Raw genomic sequence first — 18,680 nt, 5'->3', positions numbered from 1 at the left:
GGCACAAAAAAGATGGAATAAGATAGTAATTAAAAGATAATAAACCCCAACGTTGTCAAGTCAGAAAAAGGCACTTCCAGCCTTCTGTTTTAAGTAACAGGATTTCAAAGTATACAGATATTTTAACAGATTTTCCCTTGTAACTGTGTGCCTGAAAGATTCTCACCTAATGAAACATTTATGAGTCACGTCCAGGGATCTCTTTTTAATTTCATCCCATCAGTTAGTGACCTTGGAGTAGATAAACAGAGACGTATAAATTCAAATAGCAACAAAAGACTGTGTCAGTTCTGTGGTAGGCTTACACTGCTTTGCTATGGATACTATTAACGTGGGCATAAAGTACACAGGAGAAGTATCACTATAGACTTAAAAAAAAAAATCCCCATATGAGTATGATTTGAGGATTATGTATCATGAAATAAAGGTAACAATGCCAACTGGAAAACAAGGACAATATGTGAATGGGTGTCTTTGAGCCAGAATGAAGAACAGGAAGCAAAAATGTGGCTTCAGATTACCCTTAGTCAAGAGCCATGTCCATGGCATAACTGTTCCTTTTAAACAGTCTGTCTCTGCTGTCTTTTATAGACAAAAATGACTGCTGTGTGTGTAAAAATCTAGTCACTTTCCCAGGTACAACAGCATAAGTATAAATATTCTGCAGATAAAGAGTGAAATTGGACTAGAAAAAGCAAAACTGCATTCAACCAAAATAATCTCAGAAATTACAATTTTTAATATAAAACTAGAGACTGTATTTTTTGTCTGAAAAATAATGATTTTCAGAATGTTTACAAAATACCACAACAAAGTGTCATAGGTTTTTCTATCTTATAAATCTCAGAAAGCATAGTTGTGGAGCTTACATTCTTGTTAGAACAGTGGGAAATAGATGTATTATACAAGAATACTTAGGAACCTATGAGTGGTCAGTCCAGTTCACACCTTGAAAGAAAGGTTTAGGTTGGGTTTACATGAACCACATGCACACAACAGCTGATAGAGTAACATGGCTTAGAGTTGTGATTTCTCACAACATTTTTATATGAGATAAAGCATAATGTACAATCACCACCTATACCCACAAAATGCAATTTTGCTCATATATTTAATTTCATTTAAGGAAATTATAAAACTCATTTTAACAAATGCACAGGTAACATTGTAAATTACTGACATGAGAAGATACTTAGATCAAAGCTGTAAATATGCATTTGGAGAATTAGCTGACACTAAGAGGCCTTTCAACTCATGGTGTAAGTAAAAAAAAAAAAATCCAATGGCTAAAATTATTGTTTAGAAATATTGCTTCCAAAGTTTTTGGCCCAACTTTGCAAGAAGTTATCGGGTACAAGAATATACATAGGAATTTAATGCATAAAATTAGTAGAATTATGCACTTCATACAAGAAGTCAAAAGACTGCAGTAGTCCCTTATAATTCTACAACCTCCTGAAAAACGATTATTTGATATTGGATGTTAATTTATATGAAAAACTCCATAAAGTACAATTACTACTTAAGACACAAGCTCAAACATTTAATGTATTATCTCATGGAAAAGCAGACCCAAGCCTAAAACAATCTGTGAAGAACTGGTAATGCAAGTATTTCTGGGTCAGATAATTATAATGCATTGTTGCGATTGGAAGGTGGAAGGAGGCTGAAGAGGAAAGAGGACGAAAGCAGGCAAGAAATCGGTAGGATTTTACAAAGATACTGAGGAACAAACTGAATTAAACCCACAAGCAATTTAAGAAAAACAAACAAACAAAGCCCCCATAATATCAGGATTTAATTAAATTGTTTATTTCAGGGACCATAAATTAAAGTGTTTGAAAGAAGATACCAAGACACCAGAATGCAGACCTTCTCCTTACTGAATACTTTGGAACTGAGATGTACCTAAAAGAAAGAGTTGAAAGAAATGTCCTAAAAGTATTTAGTAACTAGAAACAGACCACGGTACTATCCAGTAGAAGAAAAAATCATTTGTCATCCTAGATAAGAAAGAAAAAAAAAAAGGAAGAAAATAGCATGAGCAGTTTATGCATTGCCCTCATTAACTACAACAGCATTCAGATCATAAACAGCTAACCCAATTCAAGATTAAAATACAATCAGTATATGTAACTAAACAGAGGGATGAAGGAAAGACAGGCATGCGGCAGACACATATATAGAATTACAGAGATCAGCAATAATTTTTACGTCATGAGGAAAGGGTATGCTTTGTCTCAACACCCAACACCAAAGCCCCTCATCAGCCATCTCAGTCATTAAGAAATAAAAACGTACTGTCACCTTTGCCGCAGAAACGGAGCCAAGAGTGTTAGGGAACCTTACACGTAAGTGACATGCCTGGCTTTCGGTAAAGCACCGCATTACTGTTTCTTATGTTACGACCTGACACGACGTATGGGTACCTCTATTAATAAAACAGGCATTTGACGCTGGCTCCCGTCAGACTGCTACGACAGCCTTCCCCGCTTTAGCTTCTTCGCAGTAAAACCCATTGCATTATAAACGCCCCGCGCTCCCCTCACCAACGGAGCCCCGAAACCCCCAGCCCGCCGCAGGCAGCGCGGAACTATGACGAGAAGCCCGCGTCTACCCGGCCCGGGCGGCGGCGGGCGGCTTCTCGCCTCCGCGGGGTGAGGGGGGCTGCCGAACGGCAGCCCCCCTCACCCCGCGGAGGCGAGAAGCCGCCCGCCGCCGCTGCCTGTGCCCAGCCCGCCCCGCCGCCCTCCGCGCCCACCTGAAGTGCGGCCGCCGCCAGCCGCCCCCTTCGCCCCATGAAGTGAAGCGCGGCAACCACCCCACCCCCCCCGACACACACCCCGAACCCCGTCGACGCGGGGCTAGGAAGCATGCGTGGCCGCGCAGCACGCTGGGATGGCGGTCCGCGCGCCCGCCGCGGCTGAGGGAGCGGCCTGTCTCCTCCTTTCCTCGCCTGGTGCCGCGATGGGAGCGGGGCTGTGTTCTGAGGGAGGAATGATTCTAGCGATGTTAGGAACAGGGCTGGGGGAGTCACAACATGATTAAGTAAAGCGCTGGAAGAGAACCCAACGGGAAGAGGCTGGCATTTTATCACTAAAGATACGGTGCGCCACCAAGTGACGGAAGGGGCTGAAGACGCTTTAAATAAATATTTATTTACTGCAAAACAGTAGAATAGAAAGTGTTTGTGAAACTTTTTATTCAATACTGGACTGCTTGGTGTAAGGTTCTGAATAGAAGCACATTTTTACAGTTAAAAACTGCTTATCCCTACCCTCGTCGCTTGAGCAGTTAACTAAGTTGCTTGCACAATCCTCTGTAAAATTAAACAATTCAAACAGACATCCACACATTTAAAAGCAGCACTGTCAGGTCAGCCCTGATGTATTTATACAGCTGTGCTCTATTATTTCACCTGTTCTTTTTGCCTATCCACAGTACACAAAACTCTGGTATTATAATAGCAACTGAGAGACTTTGTTGATCTGCTGAGGTGTTAACAACGGCACCTTATCATTCTGCCTTCAGCCTTCATTCCTCTTGCACCTCTAAGCCTCCTCACACATAGCTGGGACAGCTCCTACGAAGGTACGGAGGAGCACCAGTCTTCACATGCTATGAGGCTTCACTTCCCAGAAGCTGCAAGCAGAGATTCAATATCCTGAATTACTTTAGAAGTTTTTTCCAAAGCCTCCAAGACGCCCCCTTCACTGATTTCTTCTGGCTCACTCACTTTTTCTGTTTTTCTGACAGTAATACCAGGTGGATTGTTTTTTGCAGCAGATGACCTTTCCAGAACATTGCTATTATCCAATAAAACTAGTGTTGTTTTGTTAAGGAAAAAATATCAAACTCTTTCTCCTAATGAGAAAAATACTTTTCTACATTTGTATTCATCATTCTGCACTGCAAAGTCTCACATTTCATAGGCTGGTAATTACATAAAGCAAAAAAATAAAAGACTGTATTACTTAAAACGTCTACAACATTTACAGAAAATGTCTTTAACTAAGACTTCAATTTATCCAAAAGTTAGCTTTAAAAAGGAAGCTATCTGACGTCACACTGCACAGTTCAACAGCATGCACTTTTCATGCTAATAAAATTGAACATTGGCTTAAAGACAATTACAGAGCGGCTTTAAGCACATGCAGCGCAGCATAGTTTTTTGAGCTGGCTGAACCCAATGGAACAATACTGAGGTAGTCAATAAACAGAAAGGTATTGTACTGCAACAGTAAGCCCAAAAGCAACTGCATCATCCCTCTTTCAAGAACAGATCAGCAGATGAGCGTTAGCAAAACTAATGCAATACCCATTAAAGGGCTTCCTTTTTTTGGTGATTTTTTATTTTACCTTTGTACTCTGCCACTGGTTTTGTTTCTGGTGCTGTGATGCAGAAGTTGAACAAGATAAATGATAAAACAAAAATGCTAAATAAGAAAACAAAAAATGGCTTAAAAAGGTAATTTTAAGAAGTGGGTAAGACAGTAGAAGGTGGTGAGAACAGGATAGAGAGCCTTTCATGATCTAAAATGCAGATTTGAATATGCAGATGAACAACAGAATATAAAAGTGAAAAATCTTTATAGCTTTCAAAAGGATACAGTTAAATCTCTGTATTTTTTCAAGCTCAACATCAGCAGACCTGTCCAAGAAAATAAAGATTATTAAATGATTTAGTATTATAAAAGGTTCTCAAATGTATTTTCTACTTCAGTTTTTAATTTTTAATAGTTTCCAGCAATACTGAAAATTAGATGAGCAAAATCCAAGTGAAAAAAATGCTTAATTTTTGTCTTTCACACCACTAGTCAATGGCTGCCATTTGTCAATCATTTGTGTTTCCAAAAATCAGGGCTCTGCTCTAAGAATAGTCTCTTTGCTGTATGTATGTATAAATATAGACATAATTTTCATTTCATCAGCTACTTAATCTGCTATAATTTGAATAACAAGTGCAAGTGTACTCGATTTCAATTAACACATTTTTAATACCTGAATATGTTTCTATATGATGTCAGTAGAACTTTGGTCAGTAGCATGTATTAAAAAGGACAAATATATTAGCAAGAGATACAAATGTCACTTAGCAGTCCCAAGTACTATTTTGAATTGCTTGGTGTTCTGTTAAAAGATGCCTTTCTTAGACTAGCTTCTCTTTTTCCACTTTGCAAAATAACTCTCTGTAACATTAATTCTCCTTTGGCAGTCACCCTAATTCTGGCTTTTAAGTAAGGCAGGCAGAAGCGCCATGAAACAAGCTTCACCTAGAACTCAACTTACCTAACATTTTAAAAACTGAAAGAAAAATATGAAACCAAACAAAATAAATGGACTTACAATTTTCATTTTTGATGCTTAGGAAATACAGTCTATAAGATGCACAGTTTATAGTTATTTTGAATTTTACTTTCAACATTATTTGTAGTCAATTACTTAGGATAAAGATGAATACCAATTTTCTTCAGTTACAGAATGTGCAGTATATTCAGGAATCTCCTTTCTTTCATTCAAACTTCTGCACCACTCTATTGCTGTTCTGATGTACCTATGTTCACATGAAAATTCACAAAAAGTAGTTATTTGTGTGAGAAATACAGTCTTATGAATTCAAGCAAAAAACTGAAGGCATTAAGCAATAAATGTTGATCAGAAAGAAAGAAGCCATGATTCAAAATCTAGCTTTTTCTCTGTTTCCTTGCCATTTTTTGATGCCCACTTTTTGTCTAGAATCTCCTTCATATTTAAATCTATGCAGTTGCAGAAATTTATAACAAAGCTGTATGATTTGTAATGAATAGTGTACAAATGTTACTTTTTGTTTGTGAATATCTGCTTGCTAAAATGCAGCACAGTAAGCTTCTGATGATTCCCATAATAAGGCTGTAATTATAGCAAGCAGATTAGAGAAAGCAATCTGCAGGCAGAGGTCAGTATCCGTAATAAAGCAAAATTGGATAAAGTGCTATCCAGTTCTATGTACCAGCTCTATATAGGACAAAGATTTTTTTTTTTTCTTATCCACTGATGTCAGTGCCAAGTTGCAGCTCTAGTTATTTTTCTAAAAAGACATTACTGTTACAATGGAACAACAGATGCAGTGGCCCCGAGTCATACAGGTCCTTAATCTTTGCCAGATGTTAAGATGGAGCTTTTACCATTAGGTGTTTGGTTTCCCCCCTCAATATATTTTCAGGAAATAGTATTCCTTCATATAAAAGGATTTGTACAGAATTCTTTTATACTTAACTTTAAATTGTTTAAATTACTTATACCTTTCATAGATTCCAGGATGACTTATTTTTACTAGCTGCTGTACCCCATCAGGAGTAGTTAACTTACACCAGCCTACATCTTCATTTACCTTAGAAGAAAAAAAATTACAAGTACTAATTTTCTGCTGCAGTCTGGAGAAAAAAAAAGCAAATATAATATGACAATTTAAGAATTAAGTATCTATGAACATTCCACTTTAAACACTTAAAAGTTTGTGTTTTGGTAAGGGTAGAATTTGTGGGGGGGGGAAAAAAGAACACCTGGCATGGCCCCAACACTCATTTTGTGCTATTCAAGAATAAATTATTTCTAAAAGTGTGTAGCAACATTTCCAAACCTGTAGAATTTTCAGTTCCTCCTCTTTTTATCATGAGTGAGTATACAGATTTCAGTTAGCTCACATCAGGAAGTTATACTGTATCTTTTGACACACGGACAATCATATTTATGTTGCTTATAACAGAGATACCCTCAGACATTTTAACATCTTTTCTGTGTCTTGTCACCTTAGGGTAATAAGCAAATACACTGTTAAGAAATATTAGTTGTTCAGCTTAAATAAGTAAGTTTTAAAGAGAATGAACTGTGTAGACTTGTGATGTTGTGTGATTTAGAATGCTGTTCACTTACTTGGCATGAGTAGGTAGATTTGCTGAAGACTTAGGCCGCAAGCTGCAAACTTTCACACAGATTTGCTGAACTTGTACTGAATTTTTAACTATTCAAGCAAGACATGGCCTTCAGAGCCAGCACGAACCAGAGCATAAGGAGGGTACTGTCATCAAAAGTAGCTGCAACTAGACAAGATAACAGCTTGCCTGGAGACAGTGAAGGCCAGTAAGCAGATAGAAGGTGTCAGGCCAGAATCAATACTGGACCAAAGGGCACATGAAAGGCATGTGGAGATTGTGTGAAGGGGGGATGCATAGCCTGTAGGGGTATAATTGCCCAGGAATTTCTTTGTTCAGGGTCCCTTCCCGGAAGCACCCAGCTCGAGCTGATCCTGCTGCTGTACCACTGTATTAAATTATTTATTTTTACGAGATTCAGTGCCCGAGACTCTGCTTCAGGAAACCTAGGGTTCAAACCATGGAGTGACTAACGCCCGACACCCAGCCCAAACTCTGCTTCTTTAACAGAAGCTAAAAGTCTCAGCAGTCAGCCTTGAATCCCACACTCACATAATTTTCTCTGGTGTGCCATTTTGCAAAAATCAATGTTACCTTTTTACTTCTATATTAAGTAGATTTCAAAATGTATATGGGATACCATATGCGCAAGGTCACTTTTCCAATTAATTTCTCACTATCCATTTGCTCAATTACACATAATTTGAAATAAAAAACAAATACTCCCTTCTCTGATCAAATGAGTGACTTCTTAAAAGTATAAAGCTTCATTTGCCTCTCTAGGCATCAGCTATGCACTAAAATATTTTTCCTCCTAATTTCTGGTTAAAATACTGGCAATACATTAACAGTGGTGTTTGTGGATAGTTCCTATTTTCATTTAGACTACTATACAAGCTCAAGAGTAAGCCACAGCAGAAACTCTTCAGTTTATATTTTATAGGCCGCAAAACTTTTCTTTCATTTCCTCATTAGTTTCCTAGTAACACTTTTTCATGAAGAGTTTTAAGAATAGTCATTCTCCTAACTCATGAGTTACCTGGATCTTACTACAGGAAGAGCTGAAATCCCAGACCATATTCAAGGTCATCCCATCCCAAAAAGCAGTATGGACTTTATGATCCGAGTACACAATGAGTCTTCCTATGCTGGGAATAACCTTTTCATACAGCAAAACTGGCAACATTTCTCGTCCATCTGTCTCAGGTACCTAGAACCAAACAAACAGCATTAAAAACTTGAGGGAAGGTTACTTACATCATTACAGCTGTTTGTATCTCTCTCAGATTTTCAATTCACTTGTTTTTCCAGACCACAACCAGCTCTCTTTATCATGCAATTGCTTTCTGCTTCACAAATATACCTTTACACTGCATGCTTTTGGTTCCCAAATATATACCTTCTGATCTTTAAGGATATACTCAACATTCTTCCCTCTAGATTAGGTCCTATTCCCTATAGCCTGTATAATCGTCCTTATAACACTGCAAGATTTATAAATCTTCAGCTACATACCATTTTCCAGCAGCAGAGGTAATAGTTATGAGTTAACGATAGTTTAGTCTTGTAGCAGTACTGAAGTATTCTGAGGAGAAAATAAACAAAATATTAAGCATTTCATACTTACTATGTCACTTAAACAGTTGTGACCTTTGTTCTGTAAGTTTATAGACATCCTCAGTACTAATATAAATTCCTTTAATTTTTACACTTTATATATATATACTTTATACTTTTATGCTTTTTATACTTGTCATAATAAGTATTATGTGTAATTTTAACCACTGTCCATTCAAAGTCAGAGGAATTAATGTAACAAAGATAAAGTAAAGCAAAGTTACTTGGTTGCCTGAGTAACGACAGAGGATATAGAGTATGGATTTCCTGGTACATCAGGAGGTAGGCTGTTTACTGAATACATCTTTTCTTCTCTCTGCAGTGAAGAGCAGAAAGGAGATGAGTTAGATACAGGCACTGTAGCATGAAAACAGTATTAAAAGCTTGCAAGATAATTAAATTTCTGACCTCCCAGAAAGCAACTATAATCACATTTAAATTTGTCCCAGAACACAGATAAATATCTCCTTGAAAAGTAAAAAAAATGCAGCTGTATCATTTAAACCTAATTCTGTGGCAACAAACGTTCACCGTTTCCATTCACTCAGTATGGACGAAAAAGTTCTTGTATCAGAGAGTAGACTGTAGTTTTTTACTGAGTAACTACGTTTGACTACAAGTTAAAGGCTAAGTTTGAAGGGTACAGAGTTGACCCTTAACTCTGCTTTAAAAATACAAAGCACTGCATAAGCACGTGAGAGGATCTCTTCTCTGGGGAAACTTAACAATAGACAGACAGAGAGAGGCAAACCCATTTCTCCAGCACAGAACAGCTGGTCTGTGGCAAAGCCAGAACAGAACCTGCATCTTCTAAGTTCTGTCTCCATACCGTAAAAAAAACCACTTCCAAGCACATAAAGATTAAACTCTAATCCATGTATTAAAGACTAAACTTCTCTTCTAAATTAGTGAGAAATGGTTATTGCAGAATCTTACTGCAGTACATACTTGAGCTTGTGCAATAAATGTTACAGTGAATAAGATTTATTTTGTCTATAATTTACAAAAATACTTTCTGAAACAGAAAGAATAATCTCTTTTTTTGTACGACTGATTGCTTGATTCAGTCATTACAGTAATTACCAATGTAGGGACTTCAGTATAGACTGCATAGCCAAATGTCTTAAAACTAAGAAAACTGCTAACTTTAAGGAATTTGGAACATATTTTAAAATAGTTTTATAGCTTTATACCTTTTTTGTTCCTTTTTGGATTGCATAATGTATGAAATAGTTTCCCAAAAATGCTCCCTCTGACTTGAAAAATGAGTCATCACCAGGATAAATTTCTGTGATGTTTGTCCTATCATGGATAAATCTAAAAGAAATAACAAGATTTTTAACAAGTATTCATAATGCTGTGTCACTAGACAAGCAAAACAGGTTAGTACACCTGAAGAAAGCACTAAGCAGAAACACATTTTCAACACAACCCTCACATGAAAAACTTTATACTGTTCCACAAATGGTAGGGTGCACCAATCACTTCTTTTAACACAGAAGATAGCATTACCAGGCTCTTTGTTTGCCTGTGTGCATGGGAGGTGGGAGTTAAACAAGCTAAGGAAAGTTTTTTTTGTGTTGAGGTAAACATCTCACAGGAGCTGCTCATTCCACTGACCACAAAATTTAGTGATTCTAAAGAGAAAAATCCAATTTTTTTAGTGGACCAGCCCTACCTAGTGTACACAGGGAACTGTCAGACTGAATGATTCTTGAACAACCTGAAGGTCTTAATTTCCACTGCAGCTGTGTGTTTTTCATGAAGATCAAGGGTCTCTTACTTGTGATCATACAGTATCTTGGAGCCTAAAATCCATTTAACGACCCAATTCTGCAACTCTGTGATTACATGCCTGGACTTTGGTAATGGGACTTAGAAGACGAAGTATGGCTACTCACCATACTTCCAAAGAAATGAGGTATAGTACTGAAGAGCTGCTAAACATTTTGTTCAGATGAGATGAAAATTTAAGAATTACACTCAGAAAAATGAAGAACACTGGGCAGAAAGATTAAAGCTTTAAAGGCTGATTATGCTTCTGTCAAAAACTTTCAGATGCTGGTAGCAACTGTAGCATTTTCAAAGTTTGTATAACAGATTTGAATGGGCAATTTTTTAAAAGATTTTTGTTTTTTTTTTTTAAACCATAGGGACAAGGTGATTTGCCATGAAAATCCACAGTTTAGCTGCCTACAACATGCGCATTATGTAGGTGACCAAGACAAGCATTTCTAAAGCATGAAATCTTCAGCATCAAAAGGAGCAATGTAATTTGCAAAGAAAGCAAGCCCCGTAATTGTCAGTGAAGTCTGTGGGAGCTCCAGCTGCCCAGTAAACCTTTAAGAAATCAGATAATCAGATCACTTCTTTAAAAGCCTTAAACATGATTTCAGACTGTTTCAGATGTACTCACTTTCAGACCTGGAAAAATAACGTACTAGAAAATTTGAAGTCCAATGAACAAACAGCAGAAATGGACAGATTCTTATATGAAGACTGTATACAATTTCTCAAAGAGTGAGAAAGGGGACAAAGTAAGACATTTCATCTTAAAGCTTAATTCCCATACAAATGAAATCTTCCAAAGATGAAACACATGATCTCCTACATACCTATACAAAACACCCTGGCACCATACAATTTGAATTAGCTGAGGGCAGGAATACTTTTCAGTACCTCGATTCTGAAAGAAGTCACAGGAAGTCCACCTGTATAAAATACAGTAAAAGCTTCAGTAAGTCCAAAGGTCCGGGTTTTTTTTGTGTGCTAGTAATCATTTCTGTACCAAAAACAGATGCATGCACACCTATTCAAAGAAGAACAGGCCACATATTTTCAGAGTCCTCTGATTCCTTAGTTATCCACATTAGTTACCAAATTAGTTTTCTCAAACCTGCAAAGGTTTTTTTGATTATTTTTAGTGGTGCTGACAGAGAATGTATGCCACTGGCCCACCTCAGAAGTATTATCGTCTCAAAAATGAAAAAAAAAAACAAACCCAAACCAACCCAAAACCTGTGTTCTTTTTTCAGTATTCTCTTTTTCACTTACATATTTATACAGCATGTCAGAAAATAAAATGTGTTTTTCTCTGGACTACTTATGATATATTCATTACAGTAAGATACAGAATGTTGATTTCACAAATTTCAGGTTTCAAAAAGTTCCTTAAAAAAAAGAATACTATAGTAATTTTTAAAATTTTTATAGCTAGAATTCAATTATTTTGCTAGAGGTTGAGGTTTCAAATTGCAGAATTGTAAAACATATGTTAACAACTACTAAGTAAACAGCTTAAATTACCTGTGTAAATGTGGGGCTCTGCAGCTGAGTGGCAAAGCTGTAGGTAAACAAGAAACCCTTTCACATGTTTTAGGGTCTATCAAAACATCAGCTCCTATAGATGTATGGTTGTTTTTCTCACATGTCTTCATTACATTCTTAACAGTATGTAAGTTACAGCACATTAGTGCCAAGAACAAAGGGTATTTCCATTCTTCTGGGTAGGAGGAAACAGACCAACGCTGTGTAACCCATGTGTATTCAGAAGAACAATTTGTGTAGAAGAAAGGGACTCCATCTCTGTCTTTTTGGTCTTCTGATATGGTTGGTTCTCTGCATTTACCTTCAGCACAACCATGTTTGTTCTTATTCTCTGTTCTCATTTGTTTCAATGACATTTCTGCAACAGATTTTTTACTTGATTTTCCATACTGATCTCCGGTTTGATAGTCACTGTTCTTTTGAGAGGAGCGTAAAGATGCTGCAGATGACTGGCTGACTTTGCATAAGAACTCCACTGTAAATTCTTGCTGCAATTCTGACAGGTAAAGGTGAGCATAACCATCTACTGACGAGATCTTCACACTGTCATTGTCTATAAATCTTGTCAGATCAGCCGTAGTAGGGTCAGGCCATCTAACTTCTAAGATATCACTGAAAAGAATCTAATACAAGAAAAAGGATTGGAATGTGTGCCAAGATAAAAATGACCTGCTTCCCAGAAATTACAATGGAGCATTTACATTTAAATGATGAATTCAGTCCTTCTGCAAGGCGACGTATGGCAAGAAACTTTGTATTTATTTGCATACATGAATTCAAGACGAAGCAAAGTATCTGACCTTCATGTCTGCTTCCTCCTGTACTAATGGAGTTCTATCTAGCCATAATGTTTTAATTTAATATGCACTCATCAACTACTAAGGTCCATGGCCAGCTGACCAGGCATGACTGCCCACAGACAGTAGATACTTCTGTTTCCAACTGCTTCTCAAGAAACACTGAAGAGAAGGCCTGAATTATTTTGATCCTATCAGTTATCAGTAGACTTCACGGAAAGCTCACATTAAAATGGTCTACATTAAACCCCCATGTGCTCTGAAATCTTCTCTTTATTTATAAAATTAAAATAACACTGTAAAATGGCATGTGACATTTATTTATGCATTCTTACCCATACAGCAATTTACTGAAAACGTTTTGCAGCTAGGTGGGTAATCTTACTTAATCCTGCAGCACCGCAGGTTAAGTTACACAGCTATTGCTATGATATGGATAAAACGTATTTCTGCAGAAGAATTTAAAATATAATAAAGATTTTAGACTTTTACAATACAACATTTGGAAAGTCTCAAAAGAATAGCTTAATCTTACTGCTCTTCAAGTACAGGCTGCTGCCTCAATTAGCACTTTTGTTCAAAACAAACAAAAACATTTTCACAGCATATGCCCTTGTGCTACCCGTTCTACAAAAATGAAGCAGATCATTCTCAACAAATTACTCCAAACAAGCACCGCATCTATGTCAAACCCTAGATTAAAGCTTTGCCCAAAGAGAAGATACAGTTATAATTTAGAAAATGCACTAACCACCTTCTGAAACTAGAAACATTCTGTCAAGATACAGAATGCATTTCTAGCCATCTGCAGAAGTTCTGCACTAAAATGAGGCATTTTTCTTTGTATTGTCCTTATACCTGATCACCACACAGAAAATACCCTTAGTCTGCTTTCAGTTGAAGACTCCAGGTAAAGCACTGGATCCCAAATAAACACAGAAATGCAAACCGTCTCAAATAAGGTGTGAAAAAAACTTAGCAAATGAGTATTCACACTTTTAATCATTTGCTTTATCTCAGTTTAATCAGCTTTGCCTCATTTGACTAACCTTTAATCACCTATGTTTCAGCCCCAATTATACTTTGGCCCAGCACTGGAAAAGCCCAGAGTCCAATAAAAATGAAACATGGCAGCACCTAGTGTATTAGTAAGGTGGGAAAGTCTGCTGAAGGTTATTTGGAGCACTAAAGATGAAAATATACCATGAAGAATTGCAAAAGGACCCTAAAAAAAAAAATCAAGTGGCCAGACAATAACGCTGCAGATAAAAATTCAGTCTAGATAAACATAATGTGATATAAATGGGGAAAAGCAATCCTAACTTTACCTATAAAAGGATGGGCTTTGAGCTGACTACCACCACCCACGAGTAAGATCTTGGTGTTATGATTGACAGACCCATGACAACATACTCTATGTTCAGCAGCAGTTTAAGCAGTGTACTGAAGTGTTTGAAAATTCTAGGAAAGGAACAAGAACAAACACAAGATATAACCATGCCACTGAATATATTAATATATTAATACCCACCCCCCTGTGGCAGGTACTGCTCTATACCGCAGCCAGGGAGAACGGCCCTACCTGGAGCCACTGGCAGAAAGCACCCGGGGAGACCCAAGGCCGACCCCTGGGGTTTTGGAGTCGGGGATATCAAGGATCTGAGGCTCGCTATACTCCAACTGAAAAAGAGATATTGGCAGCATATGAAGGAGTTCGAGCCGCCTCAGAAGTGGTTGGTACTGAAACACAGCTCCTCTTACTCAGCACCTCTACTGCCAGTGCTGGGCTGGATGTTCAAAGGGAGGGTCTCCTCTACACATCGTGCAACTGATGCCATGTGGAGTAAGTGGGTCACACTGTTCACACAACGGGCTTGCACAGGAAACCCCAATTGCCCAGGAATTTTGGAAGTGATCACTGCCAGAAGGCAAAGATTTTGGAATATCTCCAGAGGAGAAGGTGTTGCATGCTGAAGAGGCCCCACTGTATAATAACCTGCCAGAAAATGAGAGGCAACATGCCCTGTTCTCTGACAGGTCCTGTCGCATTGTGGGAAAACATCAGCAGTGGAAGGCTGCTGTATGGACTCCTACATGACAAGCTGCAGAAACTGCTGAAGGAGAAGGTGAATCGAGCCAGTTTGCAGAGGTGAAAGCCATCCAGCTGGCTTTAGGCATTGCTGAAAGAGAAAAGCGGCCAGCGCTTTATTTCTATACTGACTCATGGATGGTGGCAAGTGCCCTGTGGGGGTGATTGCAGCAATGGAAGCAGAGCAACTGGCAGCGCACAGGTAAACCCATCTGGGCTGCCGCTCTGTGGCAAGATATTGCGTCCTGGCTAGAGAATCTGGTTGTAAAAGTATGCCATGTAGACGCTCACGTACCCAAGAGTTGGGCCACTAAAGAACATCAGAACAACCAACAGGTAGATCAGGCCACTAAGACTGAAGTGGCTCAGGTACATGTGGACTGGCAACATAAGGGTGAATTATTTATGGCTTGGTGGGTCCATGACACCTCAGGCCATCAGGGAAGAGATGCAACACATAGATGGACTCGTGATCGAGGGGTGGACTTGACCATGGACACTGTTGCACAAGTTATCCATGAACGTGAAACACGTGCTGCAATCAAGCAAGCCAAGCAGTTAAAACTCCTGTGGTATGGAGGACAATGGCTGAAACATAAATATGGCGAGGCCTGGCAAATCAATTATATCACGCTCCCACAAAGCTGCCAAGGCAAGCGCTACATTTCCACCGGGTGGCTGGAAGCATAGCCCATGCCCCATGCCACCGCCCGGAACACTACCCTGGGCCTTGAAAAGCAAGTCTTGTGGCGACACGGCACCCCAGAAAGAAATGAGTTGGACAACGGGACTCATTTCCAAAACAACCTCATAGACACCTGGGCCACAGAGCATGGCATTGAGTGGGTGTATCACATCCCCTATCACGCACCAGCCCCCAGGAAAATCGAACGATACAATGGACTGTTAAAGACCACACTGAGAGCAATGGGGGGTGGAACCTCCAAACACTGGGATACACATTTAGCAAAAGCTCCCTGGTTAGTCAACACCAGAGGACCTGACAATCGGGGTGGCCCTGCCCAGTCAGAACTTTTACCTACTGTAGAAGGGGATAAAGTCCCCATAGTGCACATAAAAAATATGTTAGGGAAGACAGTCTGGGTCACTCCTGCCTCAGGCTGAGGCAAACGCATTCGTGCGATTACGTTTGCTCAAGGACCTGGGTGCACTTGGTGACTGCTGTGGAAGGATGGGGAACTTCAATGTGTGCCTCAGGGGGGTTTGATTTTAGGTGAGAATAGCCAATGAATTAAATCGTATGATGTTAATTGCAGTATAACCCTGCCACTGGATGTTATCATTACTGTAATTGTTATACGCTGTATCAATGGTATTACAGGAAGAATCACTTAGATTAAGCCAGAATGAACTTTGATAAAACTGAGTGAAACGCAGCAGTGATGGCACCAGAACTGCCTTCAGCATGCAACAATCCAACAGTACACACCATACTCCTGCTGTGCCCAATGTCACCAGCTCGCTGCGCCGCACCGAAGCCCGATCCTGCTCTGCCCGCTGAGCGGACTTCGCACCATCTCTCCTGCCCAGACAGACTGTTATGCCAGACAAAGTCATGGACTGAATGAACTCAATGGACATTTTACAGTGATGGCCCTTAGACTGAGGGAATGATATCTCTGTGTGTGTGTGTGTATCTATCTATCTATCTGTATCTCTCAAAGGACAGGAAAGGTGATGGTGCTTAACTAGGATGTACTGGAAAGTATGGGACCCAAGCATGACATAAACGGTATAGAATAAGGGGTGGATACTGTCCTGGTTTCAGCTGGGGTAGAGTCAATTTCTCTTTCTAGCAGCTGGTATGGTGCTATGTTTTGGGTTCAGTATGAGAATAATGTTGATAACACACTGATTTTTTCAGCTGTTGCTAAGCAGTGTTTGTACTAAGTCAAGGATTTTTCAGCTTCTCATGCCCAGCCAGCAAGAAGGCTGGAGGGGCACAAGAAGCTGGGAGGGGACACAGCCAGGGCAGCTGACCCAAACTGGTGAAAGGGGTATTCCATACCATGTGTTGTCATGCCCAGTATATAAACAGGGGGAGTTGGCCAGGGGGGATTGCTGCTCAGGAACTAACTGGGCATCAGTTGCTGAGTGGTGAGCAACTGCATTGTGCATCACTTGTTTTGTATATTCCAATCCTTTTATTATTATTATTATTATGATTAATGTCATTTTATTATTGTTATCATTGTCTTCCTTTCTGTCCAATTGAGCTGTTCTTATCTCAACCCACAAGTTTTGCTCCCCCCGCCCCCCGCCCCCGATTCTCTCCCCCATCCCGCTGGGTGGTGGTGAAGTGAGTGAGCGGCTGCGTGGTGCTTTGCTGCTGGCTGCAGTTAAACCACAAGTACGTAGTGATAGCGATTGACAATGTTAAATGGAGGAGTAAGTAACAGTTGAAACTGTAATTTAAAATGGCAGTACTCTAGTCAAGCTGGCCAAACTGTACTCTGTAGACAATCTCCAAGGCCTGCTCATACACAGGCACGTTAAAGCACCTGAGTCCAATTTAATTTTATTTCACAAAAGCATTACACGTGTAATTCTCACCTTTTTTCTTTCGGGAGGTATAACGTGTGAAGGTAAGTACGGGCGAGAAGCAAACTTGTTCCGGAAGTCCAGAGCGCGTAGAAGTTGTTCCTATTGCACCGCAAACAAAAACAGAACGGAACAACACAACCCCGTCATATCGCGAGTTTTTCTACACAGCGCTAAGATTTTAAGCCGATTTCCTCTTCTCTTCTGGACCAGAGGCGAAGAAATCCCCTCCATTTTACACAGAGCAACGGCGACTCCGCTCTCGCTGTGGAGAGGGGGCTCGGCACCCCCCCGCCCCGCGCTGCCGGCCGTCACCGGCCTGAGGCGATGCCCCCCGCGGCCGCCCGAGCCCTCCCCCGCGGCCGCCCGGGCACTCGCCGCCCCGGCCGCCGCCGGCAACCCCCACAGCCGCAGAGGCCGCATCCCTCCCCGTAGGGCCTGTCAGCGCCTGCCCGCCACGCACCCTGTAGGCACTGAGGGCGAAGGCGACCCGCTGCCGGGTGGTCGCCGCCGGCTGGAGGGTGTGGGCCGCGGCGGGCGGCGCCGCTTCGTACAGGTACTCGCAGCCGCAAGGAGACAGCAGCAGGCGGGACCCCCCCGCGTAGCGCACCTCCACCGAGTCGTCCCCGTACAGCACCATCAGCCTTTCGGCCTGCATCTCCCCGGGGGGCCTCGGCGCGACGGCGGGGCAGCGGCAGGAGGCGGCAGGCCCGGGCGGGGCGGGGCGGGGCGCCGGGCGGCCGCCCGCCCTCCTTCCCGCCGGCCGCGGACCGTCGTTGGGTGAATTGACCTCGCCTTCCTGCTAGCGGGGAACAGGCCGGAAAGGCGGCCTGATGCAGGTGCACGTTTGTACGGCAAGCTAGATGGGAATACGCACCCTGTCTTTTTAATTTTTTTGTTTGTTTTTTTTTAGTTTTTATCTGCTGGAAGCAGCGATGCCTTTTTTCCTGCCCCAGAAACGAAAGCGAGCAGTACGAAGGCCTAGACTGCAGAAGAAGCCCTGTCTGACTGTAACTGCGCTTCTTCAAGATACACCTCCTTCGGCAGGTGCCCCGGCGGCGGGCAGGGCTACCCGGAGAACTGCTGCGGCAGCACCGGCACGCTCCTCCTGCCTTGCCTCCCCCCGCCATGCAGCGCGCCAGCGGCCGTGCGAGAGGGCATGCCTTCCCTGCCTCCCCACAGCTGTGTCTCTGGAAAACGAGGGGGTGCGTGGGGGGCAGAACCGAAGGCAGGCTGCCCAGCTACCGCAGATCCCGAAGACGGATGACAGATAAGTCATTCTTTGGTGACTAACTGCTGCTTTACATTCACACCCTCACAGGGCAGGGAAATCTAGAACTGGGTCACAGAAACCCTGGCTGAGTAGACAAAGATTAA

The 18,680-nt window shown here is 41.0% G+C and overlaps 1 protein-coding gene across 7 annotated transcripts; it reads right to left on the bottom strand.

The window, feature by feature from the left end:
- Positions 1-3,185: 3,185 nt before the first annotated feature.
- Positions 3,186-18,122, bottom strand: CZH5orf34 (chromosome Z C5orf34 homolog). Of its 7 annotated transcripts, none has more exons than XM_052776029.1 (12): positions 17,914-18,116; positions 17,316-17,405; positions 11,835-12,478; positions 11,144-11,239; positions 9,722-9,845; positions 8,753-8,844; positions 8,427-8,496; positions 7,951-8,121; positions 6,282-6,370; positions 5,462-5,554; positions 4,611-4,651; positions 3,186-3,822 (listed from the first exon to the last, which is right to left on the bottom strand). In XM_052776029.1, exons 1-12 carry the CDS (start codon positions 17,959-17,961, stop codon positions 3,629-3,631), a joined length of 1,752 nt encoding a protein of 583 aa, XP_052631989.1. In that variant the 5' UTR covers positions 17,962-18,116; the 3' UTR covers positions 3,186-3,628. The 7 variants fall into 7 exon arrangements, 3 of the variants coding, with proteins under 3 accessions (XP_052631989.1, XP_052631988.1, XP_052631990.1); XM_052776028.1 differs by having other exon boundaries at positions 17,767-18,115; XR_008233367.1 differs by having other exon boundaries at positions 3,704-3,822; positions 5,347-5,554; positions 17,767-18,120.
- Positions 18,123-18,680: the final 558 nt, after the last annotated feature.

The sequence above is a fragment of the Harpia harpyja genome, chromosome Z (genome assembly GCF_026419915.1).
Source record: "Harpia harpyja isolate bHarHar1 chromosome Z, bHarHar1 primary haplotype, whole genome shotgun sequence".
In the NCBI taxonomy this organism is placed as follows: domain Eukaryota; kingdom Metazoa; phylum Chordata; class Aves; order Accipitriformes; family Accipitridae; genus Harpia; species Harpia harpyja.
Note: the sequence above shows the minus strand (reverse complement) of the source record. Positions and strands in the feature narration are given on the sequence as shown.